The sequence below is a fragment of the Poromitra crassiceps genome (genome assembly GCF_964638095.1).
Source record: "Poromitra crassiceps genome assembly, chromosome: 16".
In the NCBI taxonomy this organism is placed as follows: Eukaryota; Metazoa; Chordata; class Actinopteri; order Beryciformes; family Melamphaidae; genus Poromitra; species Poromitra crassiceps.
In genome coordinates, this window is record NC_139645.1 from 24,429,947 (window position 1) to 24,457,727 (window position 27,781).

A 27,781-nucleotide genomic window follows, 5' to 3' on the forward strand; every position below is an offset into this window, starting at 1 on the left:
GGGCCGTTTGAAGCCAGATTTGGGTCGTTTAAAGCCAGATTTGGGCTGTTTGAAGCCCGATTTGGGCCGTTTGAAGCCCAATTTGGGCCTTTTGAAGCCCAATTTGGGCCAAGTCCAATTTTACAATGAGATGCACCCACTTTAAACCTGAATAAAGTAATAAAACCACTAGTAAACCAGTAGGCGGCGCCTGGCCTGCTGTTCAGTGAGTGGCCTGGCCTGGCTTGCAAAAAAAAAAAAAAAAAAAAAAAAAAAAATTTTTTTTTTTTTTTTGGCAGGCCAGGCCAGGCCAGGCCACCGGGCATTTGCCCGACGTGCCCGATTATGCAGTCCGCCACTGGTTCGCTCACATAACACACATAGCATAAAATAAAATACACAGTAGTAATGCGATAGTAAAATAAGCAGAATAAGAAGAAGAAAGAACACAACATAGCATGGGATAAACAGTATTAAATGCGATAGGAGCAAAATAGTGGAGTACGTCTAAGTAAGCAATACGTAGAGTAAGTATACCTTACGTGCCAATTGTCTTTATTGCACACTGAACTTATCTTATTCGGCTTGCCCTATACGTTACACGTGGCTCAGCCAGGCACTTTTTTCAGTTAGCCTATCGGCTGGCTCAGTCTCAGGGAGACTGAGCGTCTCCGAGGTGCTCTTTTAACACGTTCACTGCCAATGGCGAGTTGACTCGTCAAACACAATCCAACGGTTCACTGCCAATGACGAGTTGAGACGTCAAAAAAAAAAATCGTTTTTTTTTTTTTTGACGGTGGGACGTTGATCTAACCCTTTTACGTCTCCTATACCAGAATTGGAGGTATTGAATGTGTATAATCTATTTTACCGACCCACTGAGTGGCGACATGTCTCTCCACAGTAGAAAGAGGCGAGCCAAAACTGGAGGGAAAAGCGCGAGGAAGCCGTTCTCATACAGTAAAATGGATGGCGAAAACGCTTTCGTTTTCGCGCTGATTGCTGGCGGTGCGGGATTGCAAATTTGCATAATAGATTACGGGTGGAACACACTTTGAAACACGCAGCATAAATATGACCAGAATCGCAAAAGCTTCATCAAAGCTCTCAACCAAAACTCCAAGTAACGAGCGAGTCCATCCAGACTTCCTCAAAGAGCGGCCGCGCAGACAGGCACAGCAGCAGCAAAGCAATGAGCCTGGTGACGCGAGGTTAGAGCAGCAGCAGCAACAAGCTTGTGACACGGCCGCTGCAGCCAAGAAGACACACACGGAGGGAGGAGTTGGAAGCAGAGGGGGGTTTCCTGCTGTTATGGAGGAAATTACTGTTCAAAACTATTGTTTAGATGTCTGACGTCTCACTGATGCCAAAAATGGCAAATCGGACCACGCCTCCATTCTACTTGTACCCAGGTACCAACAAAAACTAAAAAGACAACCCCCAGCATTCCGAACCGCCCACTGCTGGTCAGACCAATCAGACGACATCCTGAGGGACTGCTTTGACCAAGTGGTGTGGGAGGAGTTCAAAGCTGCAGGAGACCTGGGCGAGTATGCAGATACGGTGGCATGCTTCATAAAGAAGTGTACCGACGACATAGTCCCCACAAAAAGAGTCAAAATAATGCCGAACCAAAAGCCTTGGGTCAACAGCGACGTCAGGGCTGCCCTTCACGCCAGGACCACCGCCTTCAGCTCTGGCACAACTGACCAATACAAGCAGGCACAATATGCCCTCCGGACCGCTATAAAAATAGCACGGAGAGATTATGGAAGGCAGCTGGAGTCAAAACTGGACACTAACAACCCCAGACACCTGTGGAGAGGGCTCCATGCTGCCACAGACTTCAAAGAGGTGAAACGACAGAACCCCAGCACGTCACCCACCCTACCGGACGAACTCAACGCGTTCTACGCTAGGTTCGACCCCTCTGCCAGAGCGCCTCCCCTCCCCCCCCCCCCCCTCTCCCACCCCTCTCCCCCTCTCCTCCCCCCCATCCCTCCTCCCCCCCACCCCCCCCACCTCCCCCCCCCCATCACCCCTCTCCTCCTCTCCTCCCCCCCCTGCCACCTCTCCCCCCCCATCACCCCTCCCCCTCTCCGCCCCCCCCCACCCCTCCTCCTCTCCCCCCCCCCGATCACCTCCCCTCCCCCCTTCCTCCCCCCCACCCCTCAGCACCCCCACCCGCCCCCATTCCCACCTAACCACCAACCCCCCCCCACCCCCCACAGACCGCCCCCTCACCATCACTGAGGATGAAGTGTGCCGGTCGTTCCTGCGTATCAACCCACGCAAGGCGGCCGGCCCGGACGGCATCCCCGGGCGGGTCCTCAAGGCCTGCGCCCACCAGCTGGCAGCCGTGTACACAGACATCTTCAACCAGTCCCTCTCCCTCCGACGAGTTCCCTCCTGCTTCAAGGCAGCAACAATCATCCCCATTCCCAAACAGCAAAAAGTGACCAGCCTCAATGACTGGCGCCCTATAGCCCTTACGCCAATAGCCAGCAAGTGCCTTGAAAAGCTGGTCATATCAAAGATCCGTCCCACACTCCCCCCGGACCACAACTCGCTACAGTTTGCATACCGCCCCAACAGGAGCACAGCGGATGCAGTGGCACACGTGCTCCACACCGCCCTGGAAGGACACCTATGTGAGAATGCTGTTCGTGGACTACAGCTCAGCATTCAACACCATAGTACCCTCCAGGCTGGTAAGCAAACTCAGGGACCTGGGACTAAACACAGCGATGTGCGACTGGATCCTGGACTTCCTGACAGACCGCCGCCAGGTGGTGAGGGTGTGCAACCTCACCTCCTCCCCGCTGACCATCAGCATAGGAGCGCCCCAGGGGTGCGTCTCCAGCCCCTTCTGGTACGACCTCTACACCCACGACTGCGTGGCGACTCAAACTTCAAACACCATCGTGAAGTTTGCAGACGACACAGCAGTCGTGGGGCTGATCTCGGGGGGCGACAAGACGGCCTACAGAGAGGAGGTGAGGGTCCTGGAACAATGGTGCCAGGACAACCACCTCTCTCTGAACGTCTCCAAGACCAAGGAGATCATTGTGGACTACAGGAGAGGGGGGGGCACACACCCCCCAATCACCATCAACGGCACAGTGGTGGAAAGGGTGGACAGCTTCAAGTACCTGGGAGTCAACATCCACCAGGACCTGACTTGGGCCGGCCACACCGCCACTGTTGTCAAAAAGGCCCAACAGCGATTACACGGACTCAGGCGCCTGAAGAAGTTTGGGCTAAGGAAAGAAATCCTCAGGGACTTCTACAGAGGCACCGTTGAAAGCCTGCTGACTGGCTGCTTCACCGCCTGGTACGGGAACTGTACCACCATGGACCGCAGGGCGCTACGGAGGGTGAGGCGCGCGGCCCAGCACGTAACAGGAGATGAGTTGCCAGAACTGCACGAACTGTATAACCAGCGGTGCCTCAGGAGGTCCCTGAAGATCATCAAAGACACAAACCATCCCCACAACAGCCTGTTCTCCCTGCTACCCTCAGGGAGGAGATACAGGGTTCCAAAAGCACGCACAAATCGCTTGAGGAACAGTTTCTTCCCGCAGGCCACGAGACTCCTTAACATACACAAATAGTGTAGTAGTCGTACCGTACCGTACTGCAGCTGCTACCATTATGTATGCCTAATGTTTAATTGTATGTCTAACAAGGTACATGCTATTTGCACCTGTATGTCAATTACGTCGAATTTAAAATGTCTGAACACGTCTAACGTATGCACAATGCCTAATGTTTAATTGTATGTTTAATAAGGTACATGCTATTTGCACTGTATGTCAAATACGTCGAATTAAAATGTCCGAACACGTCTAACGTATGCACATGACATGTGCACCTATGTGCAATGAATATGCCACTGACTTGTCTTATCGCTATTCTGCCTCATTGCCTATTGCTGCTTAGTATTGCTTATTGATGCCTATTTCTTATTGCCTATTGCTCATTGCTTGTTGCCTATTTGTACTATGTCGTAAACGGAGTCCACAGCACAAGAATTTCACACGTGATACTTGTACCATGGAGTGACAATAAAAATCTTGAATCTTGAATCTTGAATCTTGAAATGAATGGTTAAAGTGACTGTTCTATCGAATTTCACAAAAAGCCGTTTATCTCAGAATAATTTTTCTGACGCTGAAACCATGCTGTATTCAACTGCTAATGCTTACATAACTACTAACTCTACAAACTAACTCTTTTAGACAGAGAAAGCACACATTCTAATAGTTCTTTTGAGATATTGTGTGTTCACAAAATCTTAGCAGAAAAGAATCCTCGGGTCTTGAAAGATGAGCCAGAATCCTCAAAAAAAACCTCTGGCAGAACCTACCTACAGTAAAAAAAAAACGGCTGGCAGTGAATGTGTTAAGAGAGGCATTAAATAGACCAATGGCCACAGGCAGGAATGATTTCCTGTGCCTCTCCGTGTTGCATCTAGGTGGAATCAGTCTCTCACTGAATGTACTCCTGTATTTGACTAGCACGCCGTGGAGTGGGTGCGAGTCATTGCTCATAATGACTCGCATCAGAAGTAGTGCACGTTAAGTGTACAGCAGGTAATGACCCACTGCGTTGAAGAATATAGTGACATTAACCGAGAGCAGAGAAAACACTTGCATTTGCAGAAGCAACCTTCAGGGTCTGCATGTAAAGTCTGCACGTCACTCACCTCTCTCAGCTGCAGAAGCAACCTTCAGGGTCTGCATGTAAAGTCTGCACGTCACTCACCTCTCGCAGCTGCAGAAGCACCCTTCAGGGTCTGCATGTAAATTCTGTGCATAACTCTCTCTCTAAAAAAAGAAAACTCACGAATGTGGCGTTGACTGTAATCTGTCGCCACAAAAGAAATAAACTGCATGTGTACAGTATTACTCATTGTATTACTGGGAAGACATGTAACTAACTTTGCAGTCTGAGCCATCTTACACAGCCTATGTGCTGTAACACAGTGCAAATGTCTCAAACAGACTGATATCACATCACAGGATGTTGGGAAGAGTACATTTCTATATACTGTAATTTGTAACGATTTTATTATAAAAAATATTATGCTGTATTCTCTTGTTTTTTTAAAGATAATTTTATTTCAAATTGTTTTATTTTTTTATATATTTGAAATTGTAATATATTTCTTGTAGCTATTTTAGTCTGTGATACCGTGAAACCGTGGTATTTTTGTTCAAGGTTATACCGGCCAAAACTCATATCGGCACATCCCTAGATACCATTTGTTTATATCACAATCGCAAATCGCACCTTTTCCCCAAATCGTGCAGCACTAACACACACACACACACACACACACACACACACACACACACACACACACACACACACCTACACACACAAGCTTCATTCATTATTTCTTTTTTATCAACACTTGTCTTGAATGACTTCATTTTCTAGCAGATCCTCGTCTGTCTGTAGTGTCAGGTGGATACTGTCAGGTGCCTAAATGTGCAGAACATGTGCAACAGCGCCCCTCTGTGGTCACACACGGTGGTTACAGATTTCAGTGAAACACTGCTGGCTTATGAGAAATCAGCCGTGAACCCGCCCTCAGAGACGAGAGGCGGATGACTCAAACGCATCACAGCAGTCTGCTCTGTAGGCAAGTCGACGCATGTCATCTTAGTTAGTAGCGCCCTCTGTAGGCCTAATATGAAGCAGATAGTTTACCACCCATTAAACTATATTAAATATATATATGTCGATGTTCCCACCTCGCTCTGAAGTCCTGATCTGTCTGCAGAAAGTCAACAAGCCGTTTCTCTCTTTATGAGGAGTCATGTGACTGAAAGACGCTCATCTCGCAGAGTCTCAGACACACAGATGGAATAAAACTGGGTTAATTTAACGGTTTAATAAACTGCGTCATGTCGGTCTTCTGTGAAGTACAGGGCCACCGCCCACATCAACTTCCCTGTTTGTTTTACTGACGCCATTATCTCACTGTTACATCTTTTCTATGAGCGTTACTTTGAGAGAGAGGAAAAGAGGCAGGTGAACGCAGTAAAACACCTGCGATCAGTAACAAACTGACTCAGACACTTTTACAATCAACAGATGTGAACTCAGACAGTGGAAAAAGGTGACAGATATCAGCCAGGGCAGAGACACTAAACCACTCAGAAACCATTCACTTACTTAGCAGCACAAGTGCGAGAAGGTGACTGTCACCTAAAGGTGACTAGTTTCATCCCTGAATAAAATAATAATATGAATAATAATGTATTATCAACACTCACCCTGCGTCTTCTCTCTGCTCTCTCAAAATGGTGTCGGTGTGACTCTGAGTTGAACTGCGACACACTTTACTTCCACTGTCAACAGTTACTTTGCTCCGCCTCAGCCTGTATAGAGAAGTGTCGTGGCAGCAGGGCTGGATGATGATGAACAAAACGTCGCTCCGAGTGTTTCCGGCTCTGGGCGGAAGACCGTGCTGTGCTCCAGGAACAATATTCCGCTCAATTCTTGCGTTCCGTTTAGAAAACATGGGCGACGCGAGTGACGAGAGTTAGCTCAAAACAAACACTTCGTTTGGTATGTCCATGCTTCTTATTTTGTCTCTAACTCGTAGCGACTGACTGCCTGCTGTTGCATTTCTGTGGGGGAAGGAAAACACTGCAGCACACAGGCCACCGGAAGACGGGGGCGGGTCTTCTTCTGTCTTCCTGCCTCAGTAACTGCCAGGCTCTCTCTCTCCTCCTATGCTCTCCCCTCTGAGAGAGCCTGGTGACGCATCAGGGCTGGGAAAGTAACTGATTACATGTATTGTAGATTCTATTGATTGTGGATTTATTGATCCAATTCGCTGTGCACTGTAAATATTGACTCTTTTATTGTCTACTTTATGTTTTGATATCTTAAGGTGCAAAATAAATAACACCTAAAAACACTTGGCTCTTAGAAATGACCAGTGAGTGCAGCCAAGAAATAAATGACTGGGTTTCTAAGAAAATGATGCTCTGTAATCCAAAGATGTAAACACGATTATTATATTATTATATATTATATTATTATTGAGAAACAGATAAGACAAGATTAGCAAAGCTGTTCTTTGTTGTTGTTGTTGTTGTTGTTGTTGTTGTTGGGGTGCTGAGGAGCTCCAGTCATCAAATGCAGGAGGAAATTTGTTCAAAACTCATCAAAAAGTAGAATAATCAGTTACATTACTTTTATATTGTGATACTTGGATTACTGATTACAATCTTTGACAGGTAACTATTAATTGCATCCGATTACATTTTAAAAATAAACTTCCCAACCCTGGTGACCAATCACAAGTTCCAGAGGCAGCTGCGGGCGGGATTTAGGTGTGACGACAGCTAGAAGCGATGATAGACAGATGGTTCATCCAATCACCTGCCAGGGTTCGAACATACAGTTTCCAAAGACGAGCTCACAGATGGTTCTGTGAACAAACCATCTGGCATATATATATATATATACAGTATATATATATATACACACACATATATATGTACCGAAAATAAAGGTAAGATTATGTTATATATTGTAGCCTATTATTATTGAAAAACAGATAAGACAAAATTAGCAAAGCTGTTGTTGTTGTTGTTGTTTTTGGGAGGAGGGGCGCGGATCCTGAGGAGTTCCAGTAGTCAAATGCAAGAGGAAATTTGTTCAAAAGTAATCAAAAAGTAGAATAATCAGTTGCATTCCTTTATATTGTGATACTTGGATTACTGATTACAATTTTGACAGGTAACTATTAATGGTATCCGATTACATTTTAAAAATAAACTTCCCAACCCTGGTTACCAATCACAAGTTCCAGATGCAGCTGCGGGTGTGTGTGTATATATATATATATATATATATATATATATGGTAATACTTAGAATAAGCGCCTGTACTCTAATTGCCACCAGGTCTTCCATTTCCCACCGGGTCCAAATTGATTTAGCATAATAAGCGCCCGGGCTCTTATTGGCAGAATTACGGTATATATATATCTCATACTCCCTGAAGTCATTATTTCCACCGTGTATGTATCAAGTTGAGCCACAGTCTACTGGTTGCTTTTGTAACAGATTTGAATCTTTATTGAAGGAAAAGATAAAATAGAGAACACATGTACAATACTTCAGCTACAGAGAAACAAGCCGTGTAGCTGAACAAAGACATGCGCACATTTCCAACTTTGTCCAAATGAAATAGAAACATGTGAAAGGAGAATGAAAGGGAAATAGTGTCTGAAGTGCTGCTGTGCAAAGTGCCACAAATCAATCCTCTTTATCGACATAGATTTGACTCTACTGTACTGTAACTATACTACAGACTTTACTGTACAAACCACCTGCAAGCAGCAGCTGAAAGATACTTAACTCAGACGTGGATCTAGGATTTCAAACAGCCCCCCCATCAGAAGAAAGTGCCTGGCACTTTGTACTGGAGCGCCCTCTAGCGGCTTTCCGCCTCAGTACATACCTCTCATGAACAGGGCAAAGCAAGAAGATATAATCATATCTCAAACTTGTATCAGGTCCCAGGGTCCTTACACATTTTCAATCAAAGAAAATCACATACTTTTTCCTCTGAAGATGTTGTCTGGTGTTCAATATGATTAACGCAGACCTAGATCTAGATCTGGTCTGATGAAGAAAGATCAGAATATGTGAGATGATCGGCAGGGTTCCTACATGCTTTCTTTCACATATGGCCGATGTTCTTGACTAGATGTGATGTTGGTGCAGCTATTTGATATAATGCATGCTGACAGTGGCTGGCTCATAAGAGCATCCCTCTATCTGAACATTATTCTTCACATCAACACAAGCTGTGTATTCAAAGTGGGTCTAGACCAAGATCAAAGCTAGAATTGTGTGTGTATCAGACCTGAAGTACAACATTTTCCATACTTTTCCCAGACTTTTGTTTTCAAATCCCCAAACTATTCACTTTCCAGACCTGCGTAGGAACCCTGAGTTACAGAAGCATGGATACAAGTGGACAGATGGTAATCATATACATATAGAGGGGAATCATATTTAGTCCCTTTGTGCAGCATGGGTTGCTAGTCGTCCATTGGGGGGGGGGCAGCAAATCAGTGACTGTGCAGAGGAGAGGCAGCGCCCCCTAGCTGCTGTCAGCCTGGAGCATCTTCTCGGTCTCTTGGTCCCACTGCTCGTCTCTGTCTGTGGCCTCGCTCACCACCTCGTACTCCTGGAGCTCCTGCTGCAGCTCCTTCTCCCAGTCTGCCGGCTCCTCTGGGGGAGGGAGGAGGGAGGAGGGAGGAGGGAGGAGGGAGGAGGGGGGAGGGAGGAGGGGGGAGGGAGGAGGGAGGAGGGGGGAAGAGGGAGGAGGGAGGAGGGGGGAGGAGACACACCACAGAGGTGGTAAGATGGCTTTAGTTAGTCAAATTAGCATGCCAAATGACATCATGACTGACTCAACACTGATATATTGACTATGATTAAAAATCTGATATTAAATCAGGCTTGTATATCTTTGATATGATGGATATCATAATAGCCATTGAAAAAACTATGAGGCTATGCAGTAACAAGCTGGTCCAGTGTTTAGCCCACACCCAGACACAGCCAAGTAGCTGCTTATCAAATATCTGCTCTAGGATTCATCAGCGCCTTCATTTTCTGCGGCGTCTGAGAGTCTTTGGTGTAAGTAGAAATATTATGTTGATTTTCTATAGAGCGACCATTGAGTCGGTGCTGCGCTATGGAATAACTAGCTGGTTCGGAAACCTAACGGTTAAGACAAAAGCTCAAATATCCAACTTGGTCAAGACAGCAGGGAAGGTAATGGGGCAGCCCCCACCCCCTGGTCTCCAGGACATATATGTCCAGTCTGCTACTCGGCAGGCCAACAACATCTTAGATGACCCCTCGCATGTACTGCACTCCCAGTTTGAGCTCTTACAGTCAGGAAGGAGGTACAGGGTCCCTTTGTGCAAACACAATCGTTATAAAAACTCGTTTGTCCCTCAATCAATTAACCTTATTAATGAGCAGCTAAGAGAGGACAGACGGACCTGAGGACCATGTAGCCTACTACAGATACTTTTTGTACTTGCGACCTGTGTGTGTGTGTGTGTGTGTGTGTGAGAGAGAGAGCGTGCGCAACTGTGCATGTGTGTGTGTGGGTGAGTGGCACATCCAGGGTGGGAATGTGGGTGGATGCTAAATGTGTGTGGGGATGATGTCACATGTCATGATAACTGTCATGATAAATTTTATGTTATAGTAGATGTGTTGATGCCCATGGTGTTGGGCTGGTGTTTCTGTATGTATCACTGCTACTGTTATCTGTATGCTGCAGCTTGAGCTTGTCGTCCACAACAAGTTTCTCCTAAGGGAGACCAAATAAAATAATCAATCAATCAATCAATCAATCTTATTCTTTATACACTATATTTATATTTCTGATACCAAGGCACACGGGAATAAAAGACAGGGAAGACCCAATTGCATCACAACATCAACAAGAGATCTAAATCTAAAAGAGATTTGCTCACAGGTTCAGCAGCATCAAGTCAGCCAGAATAAAACAGAAACGTCCGGTTATAACCGTCAAAATAATGACATTTAAATCAAAGTACTGCTGCAATGTTTTTTTGTGTGATCCAAAATCCCCCAAGTACCAAAGAGGAAATAAAGAAAACATTTGCAGAGAAACCTGTTGTAAATAAACATACAATGTTGTGCCTTCCAAAAGTCCATTTGAACCCATAGTGAGTTGACTGGTCTGTACACCCAGCAGCAGCATTATAGCCTATTGGTTTTAATAAATTAGCGCTTTTATTTTGAAGGTAATATTGCCTAGCTTCCGGTATCGAAGCTCTTGTTTTCAACTTGCTTTCACTGACCAAAAGGGGGCATGGCAATCACAAAAAGGAGCCTAACTTCTAAACGGATTCACGTAACACCACGACACTTAGAAAGGCTGGCAGAGGTATGATGCGCTCTACCGAGTGCCGTAGTAGTAGTAGTAGTAGTAGTTATTGTTGTAGTTATTATTATTAATATACATTTAATTACATTTTTGGCCTCAATGCTCTTTCCCAGGCTTTTCCACCCTACCAAATATAAAATTCGGTGGGAAACAAGAGCGCTTCTGATTTTTGGATTTTTTTTTTAATAAAAAATCTGTAACATCGGCACAAAATATCGTCTTTATCAGCAGCTTGAATGCCGATAGATTGACAGTGTTCTTTTAAAGCCGTCTTCTGTTGAGAGAGTGGTTCCCTGGTTCATAGTTTACTTCTTCAGCTTACATGTTGTAACATGAAAAGAAAATCATCAGAAATACCAACACAACAAAACGATATCTGTCTCATTTCCAGCTTAAGAAATGTAACAGACACACAGTTCCCTAAAGGATGAAACAAAAGTGTAAGAAAGCCGACCTTCAGGAGAGGGGCTGTCCTTCTTATCCAGCACCAGCTGCTCCATCTCTTTCTTCAGGTCGTCCTGGTTGATGTTGGCGGAGTCGAACGCGTCGCTCACAAACTCCGACACCCCGGGACTCGAACACATGTCCTCCTCTTCCTCCTGGGCCGGCTGGGACTGAAAACAGAGAGCTTCTTCCTCAGCCACTTGTATACATACTGAGCATACACAACCACCACATCCACAGTATAGCACTCTTACCTTCTGCATGTCACTGATGGAAACAGGTGGGGTTTTTGGTCTGACATTTTCTGCAAAGAAATGATATATATTTGTTAATTTAGTGGCTAGGATATGTGTGTATATATATATATATATACCGTATGTATGTATATATATATATACATACACACACATATATATTAAAGGTCCCAATTCGTGCAGCTGTAACCTCTTAAAAACGTGTGTCTCTGGTCCATAAAACATGATTCTGGATTAATTTGTCGAAAATATAGCAACCCTGTTTGTTCTGACGGAGTTGTCACTTCCTCATCTCGTTGCGTCCCAAGAATGGCCTGTTTCTATAATATATTCAGAACTAACAGTTCCAATCAGATTAGCGTCTGTGGACCAGCACGCTAGGTTGTGTCCACAACTAACGTTAGCAACGAGCTATCGCTAACTTAACGGTTGCTACGCTAAAGCGGACATCTCAAAATGCCTAGACTTACCGAATGCACCTCCGCAGTTGCTGGATCATGTACAGTTGGCGTCGCTCCAGCTAGAAGTGTTAATTTTGTGGCTATAGACAAAATGGTGCAGGTAGCTTGTGTGAGAGAGACCGTGCGCAATATGTTTAAGGACCCGAGTGACATCACATTAACCCGTCTGGGGGAACAGAGCATTAGGGGGCGTGGCTTGAAGGAGACTGCAGGGGGAAGCTGGATAGGGACAAATCCAACTGTGGCAGTTCTGAGCTTGTGACCACTCATTACAGGGAGGGATGACAGCAGTATATATGCATTTACAAGTAAAAACAGGTTTTGCACGGAATGGGACCTTTAAGGTGACATCCTCAGGGGACACTGGCCCCTCTGTCCCCCTCCTCCCTCTAACCTGTTAAGGTGACGTCCTCAGGGGAGACACTGGCCCCTCTGTCCCCCTCCTCCCTCTAACCTGTTAAGGTGACGTTCTCAGGGGAGACACTGGCCCCTCTGTCCCCCTCCTCCCTCTGCTGCTGCTGGGCTGCCAGCGCCGTCAGCTGGGCCGATTGCTTGATCAGAGACACCCGGTAGAAGTAGTTCCTCCAGAACGCCTCCTCCTTCACACTACAAACAAACACAAACACAGGTGAGTCATCATAATGGACCGGACCAGGGTTACATTGACATAGAAACCAAAATAATTGAGCTCTAAATAAGAGTCAGATATCGTCCAATCACTGTCGTCCACATCTGATACGATGGTTATAATGATTTTTATTGATCACATATTAATTGTAGAATTGATCAATACTACATTATGTCTATGGGGTTTTGAAAGGTGCCATAGTGTAAAAAATAAAGCTTTAGGGTACTTACGTCCTAAACTGAGTGAGGTATTTTGATAAAATTCTGGACTAATATGCATAAATGTTGTATTATTACTGTTGTTTTTATTATCATTCTTGATTATTGTAATATGAATGCTATTATTATACTTTCAGTTTTAGTATTTTTTCCCATGGTCTAAAATATGCTTAACAGACTTAAAATATGCGGAACATACTTGCACTTGGAATTTTAGTGCTTTAGTCATGGCATCATATTACATGGAAGCTATTGAAAGAAATCATGAATCTTCCATAAAATTCATGATTGAGAATCACTCAAATCAAATATAATGAGGTGTGTCTTATTTGTCCAGTCTAGTAATAATCTGGTATTGATTTAGAGGCAGTCGGTCACATTGCATGGGAGCTATTGGAAAAGAAATCATGAATTTTCCATTCAAATGTTTATAATAAAAAAAAGATTACCCATAACAATTAATTTCATTACACACAACAAAATCAATGACTTTTCCAAAACGTTCAATGATTTTACAAATGTCATGACTTTTCCAGGCCTGGAAAACAAAATATTGAAATTCCATGACTTTTCCAGTTTTCCAGGTATTGCATGACTGTGGGAACTCTGCGACATTAATTAGACCACACACGCGCACACGTACACACACACGTACACACACACGTACACACACACACACACGCCCTACTGACTGTTTGGGGACCAGGTCGAAGCGCATGCGGTTGAGCAGCTGGTCTTCTTGTAGCATGACGGTGGCCAGAGGGTACATCTCCTCCATGACGAAGCAGAAGTGCACGCCGGCCGGGGGGTCGCGCAGGAAGTTCCTCTTGTCCTACAGGAAGACACATCACCAGCGCCTCGCTTTTTACTAGGGATGCACCATATATCGGCAATATAAATAAATCAATAAATCAATAAATCAATAAATCAATCAATCAATAAATAAATATAAATATATATAAATATATATATATAAATATTATTAATAATAATATCGGTATCGGCATCAGTCAAGAGAGTTGGAAAATATCGGACATGAATCATTTGAGATAAAATGTTGACTTTAAATGATCTGATTATAAGTTAATGTGATTGACAAGATTCTGCCTATAAATGCTCCAGCAGGACCGTGTGCAGCAGCTAAAGACTAATGTGTTTTAGACATTAGGTGGCGCTTCATGGACCAGATGTTTTTTAACTGCAGACTGATAGGATCAGGTGTGAAACAGACCACAGAGAGCGATTATCGGCCAATCAGAGATGAGCTTTCAACAAAGCCGTGTTACATGAGAGAACACATGCTGACATCGTGTAGGATCTGTACGTGACTCACGGCAGACAGAGCCAGGATCTGCTGCTGGATGGTCTCTTCCTCGTTGTAGCCGACCCAGGGTGGCACCGCTGCATCTGGGCACAAACGCCAGCACAGGCAGCTTCACTCATCACACATTAGGGCAGGGGGTTCCCAACCTTTTTTGGCTTGTGACCCCACTTTGATGTCACAAAAATCTGGGGGCCCCAGACATTCAAATTTCGGTACAACATCGGTAATATTATCAGTGACATCGTCAATGTCGATGTCACTGATGATATGTAAAGGTGAAAAAATAAAATAAAATAAAACGCTCAAAATGAAGGCTAAATTTTGGCAGAGGATTTTTTTTCAAAGGGGTCCCTTGACCTCTCACCTCAAGATATGAAAATGGGTTTAATGGTTACCCATGAGTCTCCCCTATACAGAAAAGGTAGCATTTTTTACAGCCTAAATAGCTTTAATAGATTGTTGAGTATTTTAGAGACTAATTAGACCCACGGCACTGGAACACCTAAACGGATTGGAAGTTGGAAACCTTAATCAATGTCTTGCTTGCACCTGTTTTACTTCCTGCCTTTTAGGCACAAATTGGGTGAATTGGGTGGGGTGTGAAATAGGCAAATTGCTGTGCATCCCACCTGATCTCTTGGCCTTATTTTCCTGGACAAACTTCTGCTGTTCCTTTTGGAAGTCTCCGAGGAAAGTCTGGAAGCAGACAAACGCACAGGTCAGCACACAGACAGACACATACTCAAAGAAGGAAGGGACCTATTAATTAATACACAGGACAAGATGTTACTATCCCTTGTGCCAAAATCCGAGGAAAAACACATTTAGAAGCCCAATCCAGAATAAAACAAGCTAACAGGCTAACAAACTAATAAACAAGACACAAATCACCAGTTACCTACCCTAGCCAACAGCAGTATGAAGCATGTCATTGGGGTTTTCAAGTGGGCACCTTCCTTCACCGACGTTTCGTTAAGTTAGGCCCACGACACCTCAAGAAGGCTTAACGGTGTAATCCAGCGTCCTGGAAACACCCCCCTCCATGCTACCACCGCACAACTGCATATTACCTCACTATCTAAGCCTAGCTATCCAGGTCGATTCGGTATGACATTCCTGACTACACCACCACTGTCAATGATTCAGCCCTGTTGATGCGGACCGTTAATCATGACCACCAACAAACAATCCCTAACTACACCACCACTGTCAATGATTCAGCCCTGTTGATGCGGACCGTTAATCATGACCAACAAACAATCCCTAACTACACCACCACCGTCAATGATTCAGCCCTGTTGATGCGGACCGTTAATCATGACCAACAACAAACAATCCCTAACTACACCACCACTGTCAATGATTCAGCCCTGTTGATGCGGACCGTTAATCATGACCAACAACAAACAATCAATCTGACCTTAGCGAGCTCCCCAGCTAGCATGTTTCCTCCTTATCCACAGCCATTCACTTGCTCGTTCTGCTGCCTGAGACATGTTGCTAACCGCAAGTTTCAGGCTCCGTCCCCGAATGCCCAACTCAGTTAGTAAGGCAATAACGGACTTTGCCACAAAACCACGGCAGCCCACCTCTACAGGCCGCACTCGAGCCCTCCAACCTCGCTGCTCTGCCTCTGCTGCCATTTCAGCATACCTAGCTTTCTTGCGCTCATAAGCCTCCTCAACTCGATCTTCCCACGGGACTGTGAGTTCGATAAAATAAACTCTCTTCTCTACCTCAGACCACAGTAACAAGTCCGGACGTAGCCGGGTGCTAACTATATATGCTGGGATGACTAGCTGTTCATTCAAGTCAACCCTCATTTCCCAGGCTCCACCTACACTTAGCTGCCCTAACTTGTGCCTGACCTTAATTGGTCTAATCTTTTCTCCCTCACGTACAAATTTGATCTGTCTATTCTCTTTGCTAGCAACTAGAGAATTTACTTCTAGCCGCTTTTCCTCAACTGCAGCTGCCAAACATTTCAACACCTGGTTGTGACGCCAGGTGTATCGCCCCTGGGAGAGACTGACCTTACACCCTGACAGTATATGCCTCAATGTACATACACTAGAACACAACGGGCAGGCACCATCCTCGCCCAACCACTGATTTAAGTTCTGGGGAGATGGCAGCACATCATAAGTAGCCCCTAGAATAAATCTAATTCTGCTGGCCTCCATGCTCCACAACTCTCTCCACTTCAACTTTCTCTTCTCTACACTCTCCCAGTTCACCCACTGTCCTTGCTTTGCCTGCGACACTGCCTTAGTACATCTTACTGCCTCCTCTTGCCTATGTACTTCTTCAACTACCATCTTCCTCTTTTCTATTACTGATGCCTTGTTCCACACAGGTTTCCCTATGCACAACCCTAAGCCTCCACGCCCATGCTGCACCTGACCTATGATATCCCTGTGTCTAAGAGCTGACTGTGCTTGCTGTACTGCCTCCTTTGGGTTCCACTTCCTCCCTGTTTTAACTGTGGGCGCTACACTCCTAACCACTGGATCCTTTGACTGAGTCAGAGTCATTTCTAGTCTAATCTTAGCACACTTGAACTCCTCTGTCAGGCTAGATAATGGCAATTCCAATATGCCTTTCCCATATAAGGCTACACTGCTTAGGCAGCGTGGGACTCCGAGCCATTTTCTAATGAATGAGTTAATCATCCTTTCTAGCTTTTCTACCTTTGAAAGGGGAACCTCATACACTGTCAGTGGCCACATCAACCGAGGCAACAATCCAAACTGCAAACACCACAACTTTAACTTTCCTGGGAGCCCTGACTTGTCTATACTTGAAATACCTTGAATCATTTCCTGCCTCACCTCCTCAAACTGTCCCTTATCACTGAGACTTGCATCATACCATCTTCCCAAACTCTTGACTGGTTTCTCTAACACTGTAGGCACCACCTCATCATTTATAACAAACTTCTTACCTACTACCCTCCCTTTAATGATTGAAATACTCCTGGACTTACTTGGCTTCACTTTCATTCTAGCCCACTGCAGATTACTATTTAACTTATCCAACAATCTGCTAGTACATGGAGCGGTTGACGTCATAGTCGTCATGTCATCCATGTATGCCCTAATTGGAGGGAGCCGCAGCCCTCCCTGCAGCCTTTCTCCACCCACTACCCATTTTGAAGCCCTAATAATGATCTCCATTGACATGGTAAAAGCTAATGGGGAAATTGTACACCCTGCCATAATGCCTATCTCCAGCTGCTGCCAAGCTGTAGTGTACTCTGCTGTGGTAAAGCAGAGTTGAATATCTAAGAAGTAGGCTTTAACTAAGCTCTTTATACTACCTGGCACTCTAAAGAAATCAAAGGCCTCCCATAACAGACTATGCGGCACTGACCCGAAAGCATTAGCCAGGTCCAAGAATACTACATGCAGGTCTCTCTTCTCACGCCTAGCTGACTGGATTTGGTGCCAGATCATGCTGGTGTGCTCTAAGCACCCGGAGAAGCCGGGAATTCCAGCCTTTTGCACCGAAGTATCTATTAGCCTATTCTTTTCTAGATAACTAGACAGCCTCTGTGCCACAACACTAAAGAAAACCTTCCCTTCAACATTCAGTAGACTGATAGGTCTAAACTGACTTATCTCTAACGAGTCCCTTTCTTTAGGAATGAAGATTCCCCCTGCTCTACGCCATGCCTTAGGAATAACCTGCTTCTTCCAGACTACCTTCATCAGCTTCCATAGAAACTGCAACACATATGGAGCACTCTTATACAGCCGGTAGGGGACTCCATTAGGACCCGGGGCTGAAGAGGCCCTTGCACGTCTCACTACTTCTTGAACTTCTTTCCACCTTGGTGGGCTATCATCACACTGGCTCTCTATTTCACCAATAGGTGGAATATCAGCTGGGACTGTCATCTCTCTAAACCTTTCCCTATCTTTGTGAACCTCCTCCAAATATTCCTCAAGCTTCTGCTTAGGTACCATAAGGCTACCATTCTTTTCCTTACTAAACAATGACTTCACAAATCTAAATGGATCCTTATAGAATGCTATTCTAGCTCGCTCTTTCTTTTTCCTATTTTTCCTAATGCTCTCTGCTCTTCTTAAAACTGCCAACCGATCCCTCACATCTGACTGCAAGCAATCAATGCCTTCCTTCTCAACCTCTGTAGCTTTCCTCCACTGCCTCTTAAGCTGTCTTCTCTCCTGGATAAGTCTATCTATCTCTTGTTGGCGCCTAGATTTAACTACCTCACCCTCTAGTTTCTTCCTTTTCTCAAAGACGCCAAACCTTTCCTTACCATAATCATAAATACAATCTCCCATTTTCTCCAACTTACTCTCAGCAGTTCCTTTAAGCTTCTCTAACATCCTAACCAAATCACTATTGATATCTTCCCACTTCCTACTTTCCGCTGCACCTGGCCACTTAACTCTAGGCTTCTGACCGCTAATCTTCTCCCTTTTTGGCTGGCTGGCCTCTCTGCTTTCCTCGGTGCTAGGACCTGCCTCAACATCAGGGGTGCTGATGTCCTGCGAGCTGTGGGTTACTTCCTGTCGCTGGACTTCACCCGACTGACTTGATAAACTTCTTAAGAAATAATTATCAATGCGGGTTCCCTGTGTTCCCTCTACCAAGCACCTCTTCCTGCCTTGATGGATTCTAAGGCCCCTCAAAGTTGTTACCTTCTGCCAGCCACACAAGCAAACCTGACGCTTCTTTCCATCTACATCTGAACTAGTGGCTTCCACTGACATGTTTTCCCTACTCATAGTCAAGTCCGTTCCAGAGTCAATAACCGTGTCAACCATAGGTGAGTCATCTTCCGCCCCCGCTCTCGCAGACTCTAGGGGTGTTTTTTCATAATTATGTTTCGTAGCAAGTTTGGGTGTAACCAATGGCCTATTGGCCTTGGCTACTGCCACAATGAGCAGCTAACCCATTGCAGCCCCGGTGGGGTCTAATCCCTCCTGTCAGCTGTCTTTCCATGCTGTCACTAGGTCTTTCCCTAGTTGTCAGCTGCACTATTCACAACAGTCACTAGCCTAAGCTAGCTTTAGTATTAATTAATACACAGGACAAGATGTTACTATCCCTTGTGCCAAAATCCGAGGAAAAACACATTTAGAAGCCCAATCCAGAATAAAACAAGCTAACAGGCTAACAAACTAATAAACAAGACACAAATCACCAGTTACCTACCCTAGCCAACAGCAGTATGAAGCATGTCATTGGGGTTTTCAAGTGGGCACCTTCCTTCACCGACGTTTCGTTAAGTTAGGCCCACGACACCTCAAGAAGGCTTAACGGTGTAATCCAGCGTCCTGGAAACACCCCCCTCCATGCTACCACCGCACAACTGCATATTACCTCACTATCTAAGCCTAGCTATCCAGGTCGATTCGGTATGACATTCCTGACTACACCACCACTGTCAATGATTCAGCCCTGTTGATGCGGACCGTTAATCATGACCACCAACAAACAATCCCTAACTACACCACCACTGTCAATGATTCAGCCCTGTTGATGCGGACCGTTAATCATGACCAACAAACAATCCCTAACTACACCACCACCGTCAATGATTCAGCCCTGTTGATGCGGACCGTTAATCATGACCAACAACAAACAATCCCTAACTACACCACCACTGTCAATGATTCAGCCCTGTTGATGCGGACCGTTAATCATGACCAACAACAAACGTATACATATATTGTATCAACGAGGTAAAAATTGAATCAATAAATAGACCCGAGGTTTTCAAAGTGGGAGGCGGGCCTCCCCAGGGAGTCTCCAGACAGTTTCAGGGGAGGCTCAGTGAATGGCAGCGAATAAAATATCTCAAAAGGAGATCACATAGAACCTAAACCTAAACCTAGAATAGTCTAAATTTGTGTGATTTGGTTAAAGAAATAGTTAAGATAATCAGTAGTTTTGGGAATTTTACAGTTTTCCCCACTTTCCCAGAGTCAGAAACAAATAATTCCTTCAGGCAGACCTTATGACAGGCATTTTTATGTATTGGTGTCATCTGAAGTATGTCAAACAGGCTACAGCAATATCAGGCTATCTTGGCTCAATTAATTGTCGAGGGTGTGTAGGAGGGATGGCTTTCTGAGCTTTGTCTGAGGGTAGGCCCACAGTCTCAGACTTTGGAAACCACTACAATAGACTACATTTATCAAGGTACATCATCAGCGTGTCCCATTTGCCTCATGAAGAATATTATGTGAATATGAGGACAATACAAATTGTTGATGATGTCGCCGTGCAAGAAGCAGAGAGCAGCGTGCCTTGTCTATGATGCCGTCGATGTTTCCGTCCTCCACGCTCTTCTTGATGGTCTGAGCGGTCCCTGCCACAGACTCCGATATCTTCTTGGTGGCATTGGTGGCAAAACTGAAGATGTAGTCTTCAAAAAGAGGAGGGAGAGGACGGGATTAGGGCTTCATGAGACTTGACTTGATGCATGAAGAGAAAACTTGAGACTTGACTTTTTGTTCTGGTGACTTGCTACTGGACTCTGACTTGTACAGTACTTTGATGAAAAGGTTTCTTGTGTGTAGCAGACCTGTCATCAAAACATTGCTACAGCGACACAGGGGGAGCACGCAGAACAGAATGCAGTTTATTTCAATGGAACTATCAGTGGTGTAATGTAACTAAGTAAATACTTACTTAAAATATACTTTATTTTTTCTGAGTATCCTTACTTTACTTGAGTATTTATATTTCTGTCAACTTTCACCTTTACTCCAATACATTTCCCAAATAAAATGGATACTTTTACTCCACTACATTTCCCAAATAAAATGGATACATTTCCCCCAAGCATCTTAGTTACAAAGTAAAATCAGAAGAAATTGCGTAGCCTGCAAGCAATCAGGTTTGGCAAATCAGTGCTCCTAGTTTGCAAGTTACGTTAATCACGATCCACACGCCATTCCATTTGGTGGCTGTAATGCAACATAACGTTGTTTGCCAGCGGCTATAAAAGTCAAGAAGAAGAAATAGACTTCCACTCAAGCCCAGGCATGTCTTTTGCTTGATTATTTTTGCAGCATTTACTTGTACTTTTTACTTTCAATACGTACATTTAATATCAGAAAATTACTTTTGATACTTAAGTACAGAACATATCAAGTACTTTAAGACTTTTACTCAAGTAATATTCTAATGAGTGACTTTGACTTCTACCAAAGTCTTTTCCTGGGAAGATATCTTTACTTTTACTTGTATGGTTTTCGAGTACTTTATACACCACTGTGGTTGTGTAACGTAGCTCAGTAGCACTACGAACACTGTCATGGTTGTTGGTTTGATTCCCACTGGGGCCACCTATGCTCCCAAGAGTCACAACATACTGTAATGCACTTATACCATATTTGCTTCCACCAAATGGCATTATCTTCATGTATATAAGGTTACACCTGGCATTTTTATGGAGGACAGCAAGGCTGACTAACTGATGACGAGTTCCACATCTAAAAGTGAGATGATTAAGAAGCACGTAGGGTAGTCTTACCGCCCAGTCCTCTCCCCGGCTGCTCGGAGTTCTCCTGGCGGGCTGCTGGCTCGTCTTCCTGGGCTGCTTGCTGTTTGTTTACCTCGTTCTGTGCCTGGACCACCTTCTCTTCTCGCTCCTCGGCTAAGTTGTCCGTGTCATCATGCTTCTTTGGGTACGCCGGGTTCTCCAAGCCCAGCCACGACCCAAAACCTTTCAACATTTCAACCTAGCTGCTGTCAGCCTGGAGCATCTTCTCGATCTCTTGGTCCCACTGCTCGTCTCTGTCTGTGGCCTCGCTCACCACCTCGTACTCCTGGAGCTCCTGCTGCAGCTCCTTCTCCCAGTCTGCTGGCTCCTCTGGGGGAGGGAGGAGGGAGGAGGGAGGAGGGGACACACCACAGAGGTGGTAAGATGCCTTTAGTTAGCCAAATTAGCATGTCAAATGACATCATGACTGACACAACACTGATATATTGAAAAATCTGATATCAAATCAGGCTTTTATATCTTTGATATGATGGATATCATTCGGTTTGTTTGATGACATATTTATTGCTCTACACTGGTTGTCTATGGGAAGCACTTAACCTGAATTTATTCTGATGACTGTAATTATGATCTCCGCCAATGGGCGGACATACATTATTATGCAAATGCTTTATTAAACATGCTGAGGAGTGACACATCACCACATTATGGTCCATATTTATCAAGCATCTCAGAGTAGGAGTAGCGATCTAGGATCAGTTATGTCCCTTAGCTCATAACCAATGAGATGAGCATATTGATCTAGGATCAGTTATGTCCGTTAGCTCATAACCAATGAGATGAGCATATTGATCTAGGATCAGTTATGTCCCTTAGCTCATAACCAATGAGATGAGCATATTGATCGAGGATCAGTTATGTCCCTTAACTCATAACCAATGAGATGAGCATATTGATCTAGGATCAGTTATGTCCCTTAGCTCATAACCAATGAGATGAGCATATTGATCTAGGATCAGTTATGTCCCTTAGCTCATAACCAATGAGATGAGCATATTGATCTAGGATCAGTTATGTCCCTTAACTCATAACCAATGAGATGAGCATATTGATTGAGGATCAGTTATGTCCCTTAGCTCATAACCAATAAGATGAGGATATTGATCGGGTAGACGTGATCCTGTTGAGGAAGAAAAACCAGGTCAGCTACCTATAGAGAGCCAAAGTGAACGTCACTTCCTGCTTCAGCGATGTACCAGAGAAGTGAGTCACTTTGCCTCTCTATACACGTTGCCAGCCACTGCTCATCATCCTCATTCTTCATCACGGGCCTGGGCCCTGCACCCAGCGCACGTGTTCTGACCCGTCTGTCCTCAGCCAGCTCTGCCGCATGCTTTCCGGTTCACAGCTGTGCCCACAGTGTTCTAAGCAGACCAGATGGCATCCAGCAGATGATAGAACACTCATCCCTAAGAGACTTGAGACTTGACTTAGACTTGTGACCAAAAGACTTGAGACTTGACTTGGACTTGCAAAAAATAACTTGTGAGCATCTCTGTTTTGTTGTCATCACGTGTGTGTGGTGTGTATGTGTGTGTGTGTGTGTGTGTGTGTGTGCGGGAGTGTGTGTGTGTGTGTGTGTGTGTGTGTGTGTGTGTGCATGTGTGTGTGTGTGTAGAGTCATGGCATACATACCTGATGTTTCTTTACTCTTTGCAGACAGTCTCCCAGTTGGATTTTCTCCTCTTCTAGCACCGTAACGTTATTCATCTCACTACCTCAGCTTCAATGAGCTGAGCGGTAGATCTTAGATCAGCCCCCAAAAAAACAAGCCGACTCGACCCGAGCCCGTTCTGTCTCTGGGCCCGTCCCGTCCCATTGACTGCAAGTATGGGCACGAGCCCAACCCCAACCTGAAATTGTCTTAGTAAGTTGGCTGCTTATCTCAACTATAACCCTGATGTCTGTTCAGTCTTATGAATACATAAAGGTGTGAAGGTTACAATGTTATAACATTCTGATCTTATCACACCAAATATGACCCCAATTATATCAATATCTGACCACGAGCCCGGCCGGGGCCCGAGGTATAGAAGGGATATTCAGACCCGGCACATGGACCCGGTCGGGCCGGACTCGGGTTCTGGCAGAGCCTCTCACCTCTAATGAGTGGACTAGCTTCCCTGCCACATACCGGCCCCCGTATCCAAGGTTCATCCTATTTCCTGGAACAGCAAACAACGTTTTCATTGGATGAGAAGCTGACGGGATGTGTGGTGGGTTGAGCTGTCCCCTGTTAGTGCTGCCACGCCCCCCTCATCATCTCCCATCCAGAACAGGTGAGGCTCCTCCCCCTCTTGCTAGTTGACAGCCTCTTTAAAAGTGAGCCGTGCATGGCTGTTAGTTAGGCTTGTACTCGCTCTTTCCCGACACCGCTGTGATGGTTGAGACAGAGTCATGCCAGAATAAGGAGCAGAGCTAGCTGGAGGGAGCATTAGCTCCTTCACACCACGGTACAGCACTATTTGGTTGGTAGCTCGTAGGCTCCAGCAATGAGGAGCATGACGACGGGGTTTCCCGGTGGCTTTCTGCAGGGCCCAGTTTGGCCTAGTACTGCTGTGTTGGAAGTTCTTCTCCGTGCGCTTGTACAGCACCACCTGGTTCGGTCGGTCTCTGTAGCTCGTAGGCTCCAAGGAATGAGGGAGCCTGACGATTGGGTGGCCTTCCTCATGGCCTAGCTCTGCTGCATTTCATAGGAGGAGCTCTGTTGCCACTGCTGTTTTTGTCCTATAGTTTTTTGTCCTTTTTGTCTTTCATTTTGTTGATGTGGCTATTTTGTTTATTTCATTTTGTAAAGCGACTTGAGTGTTTCTAGAGGGCTCTAGCATTTGAAAGATTCCTTATTGCCAGTTACAGTACGTCAGGTGGCCATAGTTCCGCAGGTGGTTGGTCACTGGGTGGAGGCCTTTATACCTGGGTTTCTATAGTACATGTCAAAGTTTGCTGTGCCATCTTAAGCTTTCTTGTATTTAGGCATGGTGAGTTTGAACTTGCTTCTCCTGCATGCTAGTTTGTGTTCTAAGGTGGTTAGTCACTGGGTGGAGGCCTATACCTGGGTTTCTATTAGGGATGGTCCGATCCGGATACTCAGTATCGGTATCGGAGCCGATCCGGCCAAAATCACTGGATCGGATATCTGAGGGGGAAAAGAGGTAGAATCCGATCCGATCCATTAGCCTAAACTATCATGTAAAATGCAGCCCGTCACGGGGAAGAGAGATACGAACGCGCCAACGCGAGCAGCACAGCAGCAGCATGACCGAGTGCACTTTAACACCTTAAGTGCCATAGCCGAAATAATTCGTCTTACATAATCCAACGCTTGAGTGCCAGAGCCGAAATAACTCGTCTTACATGTTTTTTTGACGGTGGGACATCAATCAACCCCTTTTACATCTTCGAGATAACTATTGGAGCAAGAGCATGTGTGTAATCTATTTTACCGACCACTAAGTGGCGACAGAGACAGAGAGAAGCCACAGCCACGGGACCCGTGGACCAAAAGCAGCCGCCTCCCGCGGAAATGGCTTGGCGATTTTACAGTCAGAAGCCCGGAGACACACACACAGAACGGACAGAGATCCCCTCCCCCCAGAGCCGCGGAGCAACGCGCGAACACACACACACACACACACACACACACACACACACACACACACACACACACACACACACACACCGCGGGAGCAAGCCATTCAAGGAAATGGCGAGGCGATTTTACAGTAATCCATTTCAGACTCGTCCCCGCACGCAGGCAAGCAGGCAGGCAGGCACGCAGACAGGCAGGCAGGCAGCAGCAACGCGCTTCTGACACGCCCGCTGTTAGAGCCAGGAGGAAGGAGGAGAAGACACACGGAGGGAGGAGTTTGAATGAGAGGGGTGTTTCCTGTTGTTATGGAGGAAATTACTGTTCAAAACTATTGTTTAGAATGTCTGACGGTCTTACTGATGCCAAAAATGAATGGTTAAAGTGACTGTTTCACAAAAAGCCATTTATCTCTGAATAAATTTCCAGACGCTGAAACCATGCTGTACTCAACGGCTAATATCTACATAACTACTAACTCTGCAAACTAACTCTTTTAGACAGAGAAAGCACACATTCTATTAGTTATTTTTAGATGATTGGTGTTCATGAATTCTTAACAGAAAAGAATCCTCGGCTGTTCTAAAATGAGCCAGAATCGTCAAAAACACCCCTGGCACAACTTACCTACAGGAATGAAAACATGGCTGGCACTCAATGTGTTAATATGATGGAGTAGGCTATTTAGGTGTTGGAAACGGGTTGTTTCCAACGCTTAAATAGCCTAAACGGGTTGTTTGTTTGATTCGCTGAATCAAACAAACAACCAGACCGCAATAGCGAGAGGGGAGAGATCCACTCCAACAAGCTAAGGTGAGAAACAAAAACACAACACACAACACACCACAATATCACCATCAATATGTTACCATTCCCATCAAGAGGTGAAGTCACATCTACGCACTTTCTGGCAGATGAACGCTCAGCAAAGTCAATCCTAATGAACACTCACACCAATAAGTTGCCTCAGCAGCGATCATAAAGTGCCGATGTGTCAGTCCTTCATTATAATTCATCCCAAAAGTCGCATGTTCCTTCAAAACGCCAAATAAAACTAGATTAGCACGTGTGTCCCTGTTTACAAACACATTGATGCGTAAATTCCCCTCCACCGTGTTCCACGCAAGTAAGGGAGACCAGGGACTGACTGTGTGTGTGCGTGTGTGTGTGAGTGCGAGAGAGAGAGAGAGGGAGAGAGAGAGAAGGCTTAAAAAGAAGCAGCATTAGTGCATTACTGAGTCTATGTTCTGGGCCTTTCATTTAGGGAATAAATATTGGTCCACAGATTGAACATGCTGTTTAGATGGCTGGGTTAAGCAAAGTGCATTGGTAAATTTATTATTAACAGCTTGTATAAGCGAGGGAAAAAGATCGGATCGGATTGATATTGGTATCGGCAGATACTCAAGGTTGTGGTATCGGTATCGGATTGGATATGGAAAAAGTGGTATCGTGCCATCCCTAGTTTCTATAGTGCATGCCAAAGTTTGCTGTGCCATCTTAACCTTTCTTGTATTTAGGCATGGTGAGTTTTTGAAGGACAAGAAATGCCAGCACTCTCAAAAATGTCCTTTTGTTAATTTAATTGAAGCAGATGGCAGGTACAAACGTTTCGACAAAAGTCTTCCTCAGTGTACAAAGAACCAGGAAATGGTTACTTCCTACTTCAGCTTTTCAAAATAAAATAAAACTTAACAAGTCATATATAAATAAACACAGTAAAGTAAATAAAGTGTCTATGGAAATAACAAAGTAAGATAGAAACCTATAACGCACAGTAAAGTAGATAAAGTGCATGAGCAAACAATACAATAAAGACAAAATCCAGATCATAAAGCACAGTAAAGTAGATAAAGTGCATATGAAAAAAATACAAGAAGTCAATAAAAATACTAGATCCTAAAGCACAGTCAAATAAATAAAGTGCATATGGAGACCAAGACTAATAGGACATAGGTAATGAAAATATATAACATCGTGAGTTTTAACTTGCTTCTCCTGCATGCTAGTTTGTGTTCTAACCCGTCCTTTCTTGCAGTGTATGGTAACGATTGTTCCAAGTATTAGTCAGTTTTCCAAGTGCACTTTGCCTCCACATTGTGCATTACAAATTAATCACTTCAGTCACATCTAGGAGTTGATTATTCCTGACTTATTTCTTATGGTAAATAAAGCTAAATGAACTGACATGGGCCAGAACACATGAAATGAATCCCTTCTATGACGGGACATCATGTTCTGATCCATTACATTTCCTATCTGCTTCTTTAATGAATCACAGCACCAGGGACGGATTGAAGGAAGCTGAGAGCAGAGAGAAAATGAGTCTGCTGCCACTCAGATGATAGAAGTGGACAGTAGGACAAGAGA

At 44.9% G+C, this 27,781-nt stretch overlaps 1 protein-coding gene across 1 annotated transcript; it reads right to left on the reverse strand.

The window, feature by feature from the left end:
- Positions 1 to 9,117: 9,117 nt before the first annotated feature.
- Positions 9,118 to 21,997, reverse strand: LOC310791007 (synapse-associated protein 1-like; the record flags this gene model as incomplete). The annotated part of the gene is made up of 9 exons (XM_083652723.1): positions 9,118 to 9,248; positions 11,405 to 11,558; positions 11,649 to 11,698; positions 12,564 to 12,715; positions 13,648 to 13,787; positions 14,289 to 14,362; positions 14,909 to 14,975; positions 20,564 to 20,682; positions 21,796 to 21,997. The coding sequence occupies 9 exons, from the start codon at positions 21,995 to 21,997 to the stop codon at positions 9,118 to 9,120; spliced, it is 1,089 nt and encodes a 362-aa protein (XP_083508849.1).
- Positions 21,998 to 27,781: the final 5,784 nt, after the last annotated feature.